General features: G+C 43.3%; 1 protein-coding gene across 2 annotated transcripts in view; it reads left to right on the plus strand.

The window, feature by feature from the left end:
- Positions 1-450: 450 nt before the first annotated feature.
- Positions 451-14,717, plus strand: part of LOC141105863 (alpha-2-macroglobulin-like) — a 127,175-nt gene continuing 112,908 nt past the window's right edge. Inside the window, exons 1-2 of one of the 2 annotated variants that reach the window (XM_073596016.1) lie at positions 451-604; positions 13,760-13,940. In XM_073596016.1, coding sequence (XP_073452117.1) covers positions 522-604; positions 13,760-13,940 — 264 coding nt within the window. In that variant the 5' untranslated portion in view covers positions 451-521. The remainder of the gene's footprint in view (positions 605-13,759; positions 13,941-14,717) is intronic. The other variant, XM_073596017.1, reaches the window with a different exon arrangement.

Raw genomic sequence — 14,717 nt, forward strand, 5'->3', positions numbered from 1 at the left:
TGTTGCACTGCACAGGAAGAGAAGGTTTCTCTCTCTCTGATTTTCTGTTATGCGCTGGGAAAGGAGGGGGTCTGTAATACACACCTTAGACCTTTGTGTCCCCTGTTTCTGTGCCAGATAAATACAATCTGAGGACCTCTTTGCCAGATTGAAATTTAAAACGGTTTCTCATGGGTTTTCTTTTTAAAATGTCACATCAGGTTTAGACCCCACTGTGACAGCAGCAGGCATTCACTATTCATTGTATTTCCCAACACAATTTAGATTTTCTTTTGTGTAGCTGGGCAGGAGGTTATACAAACTAAGCAAAGGGACTTAATTCCAAAAAACTGTTCTGTAAATAGATATAAGGCAAGGCAAACACACTGCATCATTTACAGAGAAGCCTTGTGCAAGGGTCAGTGTTTGTGTAGAGTTAGTAACTCTTGTGTGAGTGCCAGAGGGGTTGTACACAGATGGAGCTTTATAAAGCCTTGTCTTTGCAGTGCTCTTCCTCCTGACCAACATATCTGGGCTGCAGAATGTGCAGAATGTGGAGCTCCATGCTGGGACTGTGCCTGCTTCTTACCGTCTTCCATGGAGGAGAACCGAGCAACCATGACCCGTAAGAAATTCCTTTTTTACCGTTTTACAAATATTAAGTATAATTATTTACTACTAGCCTTTTTATATTGTACTAAATAGTAATTACAATAATATCAATGATTAAAATAATAATTGTTGTTTTAGAATGCTTACTGTGGTTATTAACAGCTATTATTATAAGCAAAAATATTGTTTTCTACTCTATAGTTACATATTCAACTATTAATAGGAGTAGAATAATAGAACAAATATACATTCTATTATTTTTATTACTGTTAATAATAACAATAATAATGAATAATTATTATTGTTATTACATTAATGTTTTTGGTTTCATTATATATTTTATATTCCTAATATACTGTACTATTTAAATATATACTATATACCAGGGATATGGAATTAGTGGACCTCCAGCTGTTGCAAAACTACAAGTCCTATCATGCCTCTGCCTCTAGGTGTCATGCTTGTGGCTGTCAGTCTTGCTATGCCTCATGAGACTTGTAGTTCCGCAACAGCTGCAGGTCCGCCAATTGCATATCCCTGCTATATGCAATGGGGTTGATTTACTAAAACTGGAGAGTGTGAAATCTGGTGCAGCTGTGCATGGTAGCCAGCTTCTAACTTTACCTCAATTAAGCTGTGACAAAAACCTGGAAGCGGATTGGTTTCTATTCAGAGCGTCACCAGATTTTTCACTCTCTGGTTTTAGTAAATCAACCCTAACAGATGATATACTGTACTTCTTTTATTTAAATGTTACTACTATTATTATCATCAAACCATAAGGCTGGGTTCACACTAGTGCGAATTAAATTGCGTTTCCCCGCAACCAATTTGCATGACAGGAGAGTGTGACCGGCTCTCAATGCAGCTGGTTCACACATCTCCGTGGTCGGCTGCGGAGCGACTTGCACAGGGGACGTGTGCGTCTTTGGCTCTATTTCAGGTCCGAATTCAGGCCTGATTCGTCCTTGAAACTGAGAACAGGGACGCACCTGACCCCTGCTGTGAGCCACATGCAATGTTAGTGTGAACTCAGCCTAATTGTCTTTTATATTGTTAGATTCTAGGTTACTAGATTGTTGTATTTTTAGTAAAATAACAAATATAAATTAACTTTTTTTTTTTTTTTTATTAGAGTTTATACTTTGTGTTTGTTTATTTACACATTTTTGTTGCTATTGTTTTTAATATTTTGCTGGATGCTGAGTAATGTTAAATGGCACAGTTATTGCTAGTTCCAGTCTACAGAGAGATTTTCTTTAGCTTTTCCGAGCCATCCTCATCAGTCGACATGGGGAATACACTGGGGGACACATCCTCAACCAGATCCTGCTCGCCCAGAGGCACCGGCTCGCAGATAAGCCAGCGCATTCCGGAAATGTTCCAAACTCAGCCATGCGAGTCCGCGGCTTCATCTCAGGCCTACACAGGCGCCACGCGATCCTTTAGCAGAAATCGCCCACAATCTTCGGCCAAGTTCACCGCCACTTCATTGAAAACCTCCAAGACCTCCGGGCGGCAGCAGAAGATATTAAAGCCACACTGGCATCCGCCATCACTGATCTGAGGAGGGACATCCAATTCATGGCTGCAAGAATGGATGATCTTGAGAAGACAACAACCACCCATGAGACCTCCATCCAACAGCTTCAAGCCTCCTCACAAGCCCACAATGTCCAGCTCAGGGACCTCCTCAGACATCTGGAAAACTTGGACAATTGGGGCCGCTGTCACAACCTGCGGGTAAGAGGTCTCCCTGAAACAGTAGAACCTAACCACCTATCTCATTACAGCTATCTTTAACGATCTTCTAGGGAGACCCCCTAAAACTCCTATTGAATATGAACGCTTACACAGAGCACTTAAACCTAGGAGCAGAGCTACTGACCCTCCTAGAGACATGATCGGCTGTTTGGTCAATTTCAAGACCTATCGCCTATTACCTTACAGAACAGAAGGGATCTCCGCCATCTTCTTGACTTGCTATGCACCAAAGGGCTTCAATATCGCTGGAAGTTTCCCTTTTGCTTATCTGCCTCAGGGATGCATGGCCAATCTACGTTTGCCAGACGATCTGGCCTCTTTCTGTGAGATATTGAACATACCTCATATTGACATACCAGATTGGTATAACTCATTTCGGCCTCCTCATCTACGAAGAGCCATGTCCATGGATGCTATATCAGTCTGTGATGATTTCCACATCAGGAGACGTAGGTCTACCTCACCACGACCCGCTATGCCCCCAGAGCCCAGAAATACCAGGGGCAGCAGCCCGACAGCCTCTACAGCTCACAGAAGAGCTCGTCATGAGGGCCACAATTGACGGATCCTTCCTTGCCTCACCTGAGCTGTGAATCTCTGTATCTCCTCCAGAGTTAACATGAGCCTGTGAATCTCTGTATCTCCTTCAGAGTTAACATGAGCCTCTTGGCAGCTTCTCTGATTACTGCTCCCCTTGCCCAGGCCTGGCAGTTTGGGTGGACGGCCATGTCTTGGTAGGTTTGCAGTTGTGCCATACGCTTTCCATTCTCGGATGATGGATTGAACATTGCTCCGTGAGATGTTCAAAGCTTGGGATGTTTTTTTTATAACCTAACTCTGCTTTAAACTTCTCCACAACTTTATCCCTGACCTGTCTGGTGTGTACCTTGGCCTTCATGATGCTGTTTGTTCACCAAGGTTCTCTAACAAACCTTTGAGGGCTTCACAGAACAGCTGTATTTACGGTATACTGAGATTAAATTGCACACAGGTGGACTCTATTTACTAATTAGGTGACTGCTGAAGGCAATTGGTAACACTAGATTTTAGTTAGGGGTATGAGCGTAAAGGGGTCTGAATACGAATGCACGCCACAGTTTTCGGATATTTATTTGTATAAAATTTTGAAAACTATTGATCATTTTCCTTCCACTTCACAATTATGTGCCACTTTGTGTTGGTCTATCACATAAAATCCCAATACAGGCGGTCCCTGGGTTACAAACATCTGACTTACATACAACTCATACTTACTAATGGAGGGAGACAACAGGAAGTGAGAGGAAATCTACCCCTAGGAAGGGAAATTCACTCCTGTAAGAGGTATCATGGGAAAAAGGTGTCTCCACTGAAGCTTTATGACCAAGCCTTGTTTCCACAACAACCTAAAATTTTCAAAATCCAATTGTCATTGGAACAGAAAGTGAGCTGCAATCTTCTGAACAGGGGCACAGACAGCAAAACAAACAAAAAAAGGGGTGGTAACTCTTCCCTATGCTGTCCAGAAAGCTTGAAAATAGTTTTTTTAGTTGGAGCTACACTTAAAAAATGCACCTGTTCTGACTTACATACAAATTAAACTTAAGAACAAACCTACAGACCCTATCTTGTTTGTAACCCAGGAAGCGCCTATAAAATACATTTACGTTTTTGATATTAACATGACAAAATGTGGAAAATTTCAAGGAGTATGAATACTTTTTCAAGGCACTGTATATTGATGGTATAATGGTGGAGCAGACAGGCAGGCATCGGTCTGGGTACCAGCAGTAAAACTGACAGAGCCAGGTAGCATACTGTTAAAAAAATCGCTAACTCCTCCATTGGTATGGTCTGATAAGTCAATTCTGTATTTAAAATTAACCTGCTACCAAATACAGCACTTTGTCCAAAGTACCAATCTGACAGGCAAAACCTTTTTTAATTTTGGATGGAGTGGAGAGATATTAGAAAACCTGTCAGTTTATATTGCTGTCTGGTACCCCATTAGGAAAATTCACCCTCTCTATTTGTCCTGCTTACCATTATCGTTGAAAGTGAAATCTTCCAATGAGGACCAGTGGCGACTGGTGCTCAACATTTTTGGGGAGGCGCAAACAAACTGAAAAATTCTGGAAAAAAAAAACATCAATTGCAGCCTGTGCCCATCAAACGCAGCCACTGTGCCAAACGCCGCCACTGTGCCCATCAAACGCCACCACTGTGCCAAACGCCGCCACTGTGCCCATCAAACACTGCCACTGTGCCCATCAAATGTTGCCACTGAGCCCATTAAATGCTCCCACTGTGCCCATCAAATGCTCCCACTGTGCCCATCAAATGCTCCCACTGTGCCCATCGGATGCTGCCACTGTGCCCATCAAATGCTCCCACTGTGCCCATCGGATGCTGCCACTGTGCCCACCCACCGTCTGCCCTGTACTTACCCTGTCTCGGTGGGGCAACGGGTGATGGTGGCGGGGCAAGGGGCCGGGCGCCTGAATAGGGGGTGGCAGTGGCGGCCATGGATAGACTCGTGCATGAATCTATCTCTTGGTGATAGAGGGAGGTGGCTGGAGAGAGGGGCGGCGCCCGTGCACCCTTGTGGACGCACCGCCACTGATGAGGACACTAGTTCTGGTGACCTGGGGTCTCCTTAATTTGCAGGGATTTCCTCTCGCTTCCTGCTTTGCCTATGGGACAGGAAGTGAATTGAAATCTCCCCTTACAGATGTCAAAAAATAAACTGACAGGGGTTATGACCTTCCTGCACTGTCCAAAATTAAAAAAAAAAAAAAATTTGCCTATAGTTCTACTTTAATACTGATATCAAAATATATTACACAGTATATTGTACCAAACACCAGGCATAATTGCAGATGAGAAATGTATGGATATTTGAATGTGATTAATAATTTTTAGAATATGTGGCAGCAAAGTGATAACCCTGTTTACCAACCACAAAACCTGCCTACAACAGCCACCTCCCCCTCTGTACAACAATCAATACACCCCTCCAGCAACCACAATGACCCCTTCTTCCTGGGCTTAACAGCCACAATACACTTCCCTCCTTCACCTGCCATGCACACCTTACTGCAATCACAATATATTCCTCCAGAAACCAGAATATACACCATCTAGCACCCACAACTTTTTACTTTGCACTGTATACCTCTCCAAAAATCACAATATAGCCCATCAACAGCCATGTATCTCTTCCCTATAACTACAGTATCTTCCTCCAGCAGCTACAACATATTCTGTCCAACAGCAACACATCTCTCTCCTGGGATTACAGTATCCCCTCCAGCGGTCACAAATAACCCATTCCAAATGCCTTGGACCTCTCCTCTGTTGACTTCCCTATACCACGTGCAGGCAATAGCATCATGAAAGTGGATCTGGTTAAAGTGGAAAAGACAGGAGAAAAACTGAGTTTGAGCACTGTCAACCTAATGAAGAGCTGACCAAAGAGACTTCACTACACTAGCTAACTTTGCCTCAGAACAAAGGTATTGGAACCAGCTGATCTAGCCTCTAAGCAGTCATTATGGCTTGTGTGGCCAGTTGCTTAAATGATAGACTAAGCAGTAATGCTTAAAGCCCAATTCAAGTTACCAAAAGCAGATGCTCGGCCTTATAGACATTGCACTTAACTACCATTTGTATAGTCTCACACCTGCTTTGCTCTTATTGCAGTTGTGTAGTGTGTCTTAACACAACTATGCAGGCCAGTAGACACCAGGGTTTGACCACACTCTTAAGTGCACTCAGATTTCAGCACTGTTGTGCTTTGAATGACAATTACGCGGTCATGCAACACTGTACCCAAATTAATTTTTAATCATTTTCTAAACACAAAACAGAGCTTTCTTTTGGTGATATTTAATAATCACTGCTGTTTTTTTTTTTATTTTTTACAAAAAAAAAAAAAAGACCAAATATTTTGAAAAAAAAAAAGTTTTCTTAGTTTCTGTCAGTAAATTTTGTAAATAATTTTTCTCTATCACTGATGTGCGCCAAGGAGGTGGCACTGATAGGCTGCACTGATGGGCACTAAAGAGGTGGCACTTATTGGCACTGATGAGGTAGCACCGATGAGGAGGCACTATTATGCCGCACTGATGGGCAGGACTGGTGGGCACTGAGAGATGGCACTGGTTGGCACTAATAGGCAGCACTGATGGGCACTACTGATGGGCACTAAAAGGCAGCACTGACTGGCATCAGTAATGGGCACTGATTTGTGTCACTGATGGGCACTGATTGGTGCCACTTCTGGGGCTTTACTGTAATTAGGGCACTGATGATCAGTGCCCTGGTTACATAGCCTGTTCTCCCCTGTGAGGAGATGCCGCTGATCGACTCTCCTCGCAGCACACTTTGTCAGTGTGAGGCGATGGGAGCCGATTACTGGCTCTTCCTGTATTTACATGTGACCGGCTGTGATTGGACACAGCCGATCACATGGTTAAAGAACCCCATTAGCGGCTCTTTACAGAGACTGGGTCGTGCTATGTCCTAGCAACATGGCGCGGCCGCGATCACCGTGTTGTGCACCCCCACGGGTGTGGCTATTCGGGTGCGCCGTCATATGACATCTACCCAGAACGAGAGCCACCCTGCCCCTCCGTCATTTGACAATGGGCGGGCGGCAAGTGGTTAAGTCAAATAGAGTTGTAAAAGTCAAAAAAGTAATGTATAGCTGTAGGGGTAGGTGGGTGGTACCTCCTCCATGTTCTCCTCCTCATTGAGCGCCAAGTGTGGGTCATATCGGAAGCCTACCCTGGGGTATGTTCTTCTGGGCTACGCTAGGCACTTACAACAGGTCACAACCTTTCACATGGGGTACCTTTACTTAAACACACAACGGAACTATAGTAACTCTCTCAATGTAATTATACACCACCATGGTCACTGATCCATTTAGGAAGGGACAAGCAGTGCCAATGCCCTCTACACCTGCCCAGCGTTGTACTGCTACCTCACTCCCAGTAGCTGTATGAAGACCTGCCATGTACCTAGTGCTGAATCTATGCGTGCACTTCACTTAACTCTTCCTCTTTCGTACCTGTGTACAGGTTGGGGGCCTCTGCAGTGCTCATCTTCTCCCGTTGCTATGGGAGACGGACCTGCTCACGGAGAGAGTGACAACAACAACTCCTCCTGTTAGAAGCTATCCCATCTGCCACATGTACACGCTTATGACAGACTGCTGGAGAGACCTTTGTTACCCTTGGTAAACACTGTATCCTCACACTGTGTTAACTCTTGTACCGTTATCTTTATACCCCAATGTGCTTAGTGACCCAAGCTGTAGACTATGTGGATTACTTGCATTACACCCCTTGCGTAACTTCAGACCAGGAAAAGGCAAAGTTTTAAGAGCTTTATTGAAACACTTGGTCAATCCAAATAACATTAGCAACGGTCTTTTCCTAACATTCCTAGTCCCTAACTCAGGCTTGTGGCTGTCCCAACATATCTGCACAGGAAAGAGTCCATCTTTGGTAAAGTCCATGGTGGTAATATCCAGAATTGGCATCTTCAGCAGTTCCTCTAGGCTGTAGCAGGATTATGAGGGCTGATGTGCATTGTCACTTTGGACTCAGAATTTTCAGCAGGTCAACAGGACAGGGTCACCAGCAGCAACCTTCCTACATGCTTGTTCTCGGTCGCCCTGCACTTTTTGAATCAGCCTGTCTCATATTTTTACAGCACAGGACCAGTGGCTTGGACCCAACAAAGCCCACCAAAAAATAACCGAGAAACATAATTAACACTAACCCTCCAAGCTGAGGTATCATAAACTCTACCTTCCTATAGAACCAATACTCACATGTGCGATTTTTTGCTCATCCGAATTGCATACAGACGAACACATTTTCGGATAGGAACTTTTTCCCGACCGAAAAATAGAGAACATGCTCTCAATCTTTTGCTGGCTGGAATTCTGCCAGCAAAAGACCGATGGAGCATACACACGGTAGCATTTTCCGACAAAAAGCTCTCATCGGAGTTTTGCAGGCGGCATTTCTGATTGTGTGTACGTGGCATAAGATATGAATCCACTACATTGTGCTCTTTACAAAAAGAGAGAAACATGTTCTAGGCTTGCAGGAGTCTGTGGTTACTAGATCATGGGAGCAAATACCCAGAGTATCTATCCACCTACCCCATAGTTTCTCAAATTTTGTGGTATAGCCCCAATTTTGGAAAAGAGTCTCAATGTATTGTTCATATGATTTAGCCATTCTTTATGCAATGGGTGGAGTGGGGGACAGTAAATTTCCAGTGCTGTAGAATAAGCACTGAAGCATGCCTGGCCTGGAATATTCTTATATGATTCTTGCTTCTGCTCTTATATGCTTCTGATATGTGGATACTGAGGTGCTACAGACCCCATTTTTGTAACTTTCCCAAACTGTGTGCTAAGTGGGAGGGTCTGTCAGAAATAATTAGAAGATCAGTCCCAGTCTTGTATTAGGAAAGTGCATTCCTGGCATCCCTTACGCCAGTTAAAACTGGGACAGATTACTGTAATGGCTTAGGTTGGCAAGGTGGCCAGAGGCAACTCAAAGCTGTCCACACATACTTCTTATGGTTTGTAATCAATTTCGGTTGCAGACTGTTGCCCACCTAGAACTGAACTGCTAGTAGAGCAGGGCTATATAGTTTACCCTACTCATTGGCTCTCAATGTTCTGATAAAGACTGGGCAAATTATCCCAGTAGCCTCAGCCTTGGCATACCTTGGGTGGCTTTGACATCTATCCAATTGTCTGGGGTAAGAGAGAGCCAGCATATAAGGGGTAAAAAGTATACATTCACATACCTCCAACTTTCTTAGATGAGAAAGAGGGACACCTTTTTAGTATAAGGTATGTAGGCAAAGGACACACAGTTGCAATGCACCATGCTATTAGGGCCATGAAGAATTGATATGCAAACAATGATTGTTTAAACTCACATGTGATTTTTTTTTTTTACCACAAATTTTTCTTTATACCTGCAGTTCAAATGAACAAATTAATTAATTCATTAATAATGTATTGGTTGGGTATAAGGTTTATCACAGTATAACACTTCTGCTACATTTTTTATAGAGTTCTTTACATCAGAACAAAAGGAGAGATAAATGAGGAGGGAAAAGGGACAGAGGGATTTGGATCCAAAAGAGGGACAGTCCCTCCAAATTTAAGGACAGTTGGGAGCTGTGCATTCAGGCCAAGTATAAGTCTCACTAGAACCTTGTCATTTACTTCCCTTAGGTCAGTGTTCACCAAACTGAGGCCCACGGGCCAAATGTGGCCCTTTGCTTGCCTTTATCTGGCCCTTGAGGTACTGTTCCTTCCTCTAACACTAATGCCCTGTACACACGATCGGACATTCCGACAACAAAATCCATCAGATTTTTTCTGATGGATGTTGGCTCAAACTTGTCTTGCATACACACGGTCACACAAAGTTATCGGAAAATCCGATCGTTCTGAACGTGGTGACGTAAAACACGTACGTTGGAACTATGAAAGGGGCAGTAGCCAATAGCTTTCGTCTCTTAATTTATTCTGAGCATGCGTGGCACTTTGTGCGTCGGATTTGTGTACACACGATTGGAATTTAAATGGTTGGATTTTGTTGTCAGAAAATTTTATATCCTGCTCTCAAACTTTGTGTGTCGGAAATTCCGACTGAAAAAGTCAGATGGAGTCCACACACGATCAGAATTTCCGACAACACAATCCGATCGCACTTTTTCCATCGGAAAATCCGACCGTGTGTACAGGGCATAACAATGAGGCACCATTCCTTCCACTGAAACCAACAGTGGGCAGTAAACTGGTCTTTTGTTTAGAAAGTATTTTTAGAAAGTGTGCAGACCCCATCTTAAAATATCAGAGGACAAATTTAATGATCCTGAGCACCGTGTTTTGACTCTCTGAACTAACCACGGGTCTCTAGAAATTGCATTTAAATTCACATAACTTTCTTTGTGTTTCTTTAACAAAAACTGTTCCTCCAGTCATGCTGTTTTCTTATCAAATGTTTGTTAAGTGTACTTTACTATCAAATTGGAGGAAATGTCCCCAGTGGCGTGTGTAATTAAAGTCCTAAGTTGTTCTCTTACAGCCAGAACTAATATACAGGGTATTTGGGTGTATAAAGATTTTGGAGTACATTGTGAAATCTTTCCACGATCATATTGGCATTAGTATAAATGTACAGTAATCATGTGAAAAACAAATCTGTCTTAGCTTTGATGTGTGAATAAGTACACCTTGTTATGTTATGTTATGTTATGTTATGTTATGTTATGTTGTGTTGTGCTGGAAGAACATCTTCCTTCTGATCCCCTTCTGGGAAGAGGGGTTCTGCAAGATTATTTAATGATAGGTATGGCAATGATTAAACAAACTCTTTTGTATTTTAGAATCTTATATTCCTAAATTCCAAGCTATACCATTTCTTTTTCAGATCCGGTCATCTAATATTATTTAAAATAGATGTAAATCTCATCATGTAACCCCAATCACAAAAATGTAATTGAAGTCATAATAAATGAATGTCATTTCCAAAGCAGTTTTACATATTTTTTATAAAGGCTTCAATGACAAGCTAAACAAGTACCAAATTCATTTACTAAGCGATGCATAAACCCTATAAAGTAAATAACTATATAACCTTCCCTAGCTGAGCAAAATCCTCCTTCATTTGTGTCTCATGTGCTCCCCCTTCCAGACACTGCAGCTCACAGTGGGAGTGTTTCACCAACAGAGACCGTCCTGAAGCATGTCCCAGTCTCCAGCAACTCCTATAGCATGTTTATACACACACCAATCCCTCTAGATTTTATAGCATGTTTGTTGACCATATCCTGTAGTATGTCTACAGTCTGACAGTTTTCTGTAGCACTATTCACGAAATATAATTTGTAGCCTTTGTAGCAATGTTAGTGGTCTCATTGAGGCCCCCTACATCAAGAAAGTTGACTACAACTGGCCAACAGGCTTGGGAATCGGCAGCGACAATGTTAATAGTCATGCCCCCTGTAACATGCAAGCATAGCCTAGACGAGAGTGACAACTCTGCTCTGAATTCAGGAGTAGTGCAGTATTGTTGTCACCACAGCTAGCTGCATTAGGTGGCTTTTATTAGCAGGCTCAAAGGGTATTTGTAGGTGTTTGAAGGGGGACTAAGAGAAAACTGGAGGTTCAGATGTATTTCATTTTCACCTTTAGTCCATTATATCCAACAGGCAGGTTAATTATTTCTGCACTGAGATAGGCGATGATGTTCATTAGCAAGTGGTTGAAATATGCTTGTCCCTGTTAAAGAGACCCTTTTGCCAGACCATTCATTTGAACAACAACCTTCCTATATGTTTATATTTACATACTTTAGGCACTCAGGTGACACTCTATAATATTGGAGGGGCAGAGTAGGTGGTCCAGACAGACAGTAATTAGACACTCTCAGAAGAGGAGAGGGCTATGACGTGTAGGGAGGGAGCTGACACTTTCTGGAGTGTCAATTCCAATGCAAGTTCAATTATATATTGCAAATGAACAAAAAATAATTCACAGAAGGGAAAAATGCTAAAAGTGGGCAATTAAAATTCTTAAAGCGGAGCTCCACCTTAAAAATTTTTTTTAAAAGCCAGCAGCTACAAATACTGCAGCTGCTGACTTTTAATAAATGGACACTTACCTGTCCCAGGGTCCAGTGATGTTGGCAGCCGAAGCTGATCGAGCGCTCGTCTCTCGGCTGCCCCCGCCACCTTCCTCTGTCAGGGAATCAGGAAGTGAAGCATTACGGCTTCACTGCCAGGTTCCCTACTGCGCATGCGCGAGTCGCGCTGCGCGTCTTCACTGGTCCCCGCTGTGTTCTGGGAACTGTGTGTTTCCCAGAACACAACGGAGGGGGGGCGCGTATCTGCAGCTATTCTGCGGCTATCTATACCCAGAAGTGGGTGCAGATACCTGTATTAGACAGGTATCTGCACCCCCCTCCCCCCTGAAAGGTGCCAATTGTGGCACCGGAGGGGGGGAGAGGAATACGATCAGCGGAAGTTCCACTTTAGGGTGGAGCTCCGCTTTAACCTAACAGATTTTAACAGGTTTTTACCTGCAATTTTTGACAGGATCTGTTTAGATTGTATCCACCACTCTCCAATGTCAGTATTGCCACTTCTACAATAAGAAATCTGCCCTTATTATAAACTCATTTGCATTAAAGTATAACTAAAAGGCAAAACTTTTTTGTTTTAGATAGAACAGAGAGGGACCTCAATTTTTATGTACTTTATTGTCTGTGCACTCGTTACTGAGATTTAGCCTCCCTATTTATCCTGTTTACCGTTATCATGGAAAGTAAAAGAAAATTCCAAATTTTGGTTTGACACCAGAACAGAAAAAAAGAAAAAGGTTTTTCCTTTAGTTCCACTTTAAATAGTAAAGAATGTAGGGATCGTGTCTTATGTAGTAGTAATCCTAGCCTGAATTTAGTGTTACTGGGTTGTTTTTAGCCTGAGCATGGATTGATAGTTCTGTTTTCCATAAGTTCTGTGTATCAGGTTGGGGTCCTTAGGCCCACCCCACCAGAACGTGAGCAAGCCGGGATATATTAGCAGATATAGCAGGTAGGGATCAAGCAAAAGCGTAGTCAGTAAACAAGCCAAAGGTCGATAACAAGCGATAGCGAAGGTATGGATGGCAGCAGAAGTGACAAGAGCGAGATATTGGTTGGCAAGAAAACAATCTTGCAAACAGGAAGTGCAAAGGCATGGCTTTAAATAGAAAGTTCATGGGGGGAGAAAAGGTTCAAGGTTCAAGTCAAACAAGACACAAGGCAAGGTTGTCTTAAGAGATCAAACAGGGAGCTGTCCAGCATCTCAGTTGGCTAAGCAAGAAGAAGTACTGGGTTCAGATCCAGGTCCTGAAAGCCAGTCTGGTTTAGAGGTCATTTTACTGAACTGACTGAATTACAGAATTCGGCAATTTAGATTTTTTGAGGCATCCTGTGTTCTGACCCCTCTCACCCTGAAATTATTGGTCTTTTAATAAACCCAATTACTTCCACTCCACAAAGAGTCAAGCTATCGGTCTTCAGATGAAATGCTAGTCCACCAAGCCACCTGGGAGTCCCTAACTGCCTTTAGACGTTAAGGGGGTGCTACAATAATAATTACCAAGCTAAACTGCTGTGAGTACCATTGTGTGGGCAACTGCTTCCTGTCCCCTAGCACACCATGGCAGAGGATGGAATTCAGCTCCCGTGCAGCAGATGTTGCTTTCTAACTCAATGCTGGCCAGATATAGGGATTATCTGTTAGTTAAAATGTGCAATAACTTTTAATTTGATAGTTTTGTTTGTGCCCTTGTTTACGTTTTATTCAGAATCATTTTCAATTTTTAATTCTACAGGCAATATATGCTGTTGGTGCCAACTGTATTAAATGCAGGAAAGGAACAGACATTCTGCTTGCAGCTGTCCCACCTTAATGAGTCTGTTAATGTGAAGGTGTCCCTGGAGGGACAGCACAACACAACACTGCTGGAGAAACATGTCACAGAGCCAGAAGAGGATAGTTGCTTTTCATTCCAAGTAAGAAATGGTCGGCTATTGGCAAAATGTCATTAAATTCCCTGTCTTTCATAGGCTGGTCAAATGATTATGATACTGATTATTGCGGGATCAGGGGTGTATCATGAAATTAGTGGGCCCGTGTGCAAGAGTGGGCCCCAGGCACTGGCAAACGAAGAAATGTGGCACGCTATGCGGGCCGCTACAAAAAGTTGGTGTGGTTTAAATGGCGTTAAATATTGGGCATGGCTTGAAAGGGGTGTGGTTAAATAGAGTCCGAGGTGACTTACATAGTGTAGAATGTGGTAATGTTAAATAGGGAATGTTCAGTCTGGAGTATACGGCGGCAGGTAGTATGTGCAGGAGAGGAGTATGGAGTATAGGGAGGTGGGTAGTATGTGCAGGGAGAGGGGTGTGGAGTTTATGGCAGTGGATAGTATGTGCAGGGAGAGGAGTGCATGGAGGTGGGTAGTATGTGCAGAGTGGTGTCAGTAGTTCTTTATTATCATTTTATTTTTATTTTTTTTCAATTAATTTTTTTTGTATCTTTTCATTTTTTTAATGCTTTTTAGGGGCCAGGGAATGATGCCAGTAGGGCAGTGGAGTGTCAGTAGAGAAGGACACAGGGGGCCGGAGGAGGACACAGAGGGGCCGGAGGAGGACACAGAGGGGCCGGAGGAGGACACAGTGGGGCCGGAGGAGGACACAGTGGGGCCGGAGGAGGACACAGTGGGGCCGGAGGAGGACACAGTGGGGCCGGAGGAGGACACAGAGGGGCCGGACGAGGCCGGAGGAGGT

Source organism: Aquarana catesbeiana, linkage group LG08 (assembly GCF_042186555.1).
Source record: "Aquarana catesbeiana isolate 2022-GZ linkage group LG08, ASM4218655v1, whole genome shotgun sequence".
NCBI classification, from domain to species: Eukaryota; Metazoa; Chordata; class Amphibia; order Anura; family Ranidae; genus Aquarana; species Aquarana catesbeiana.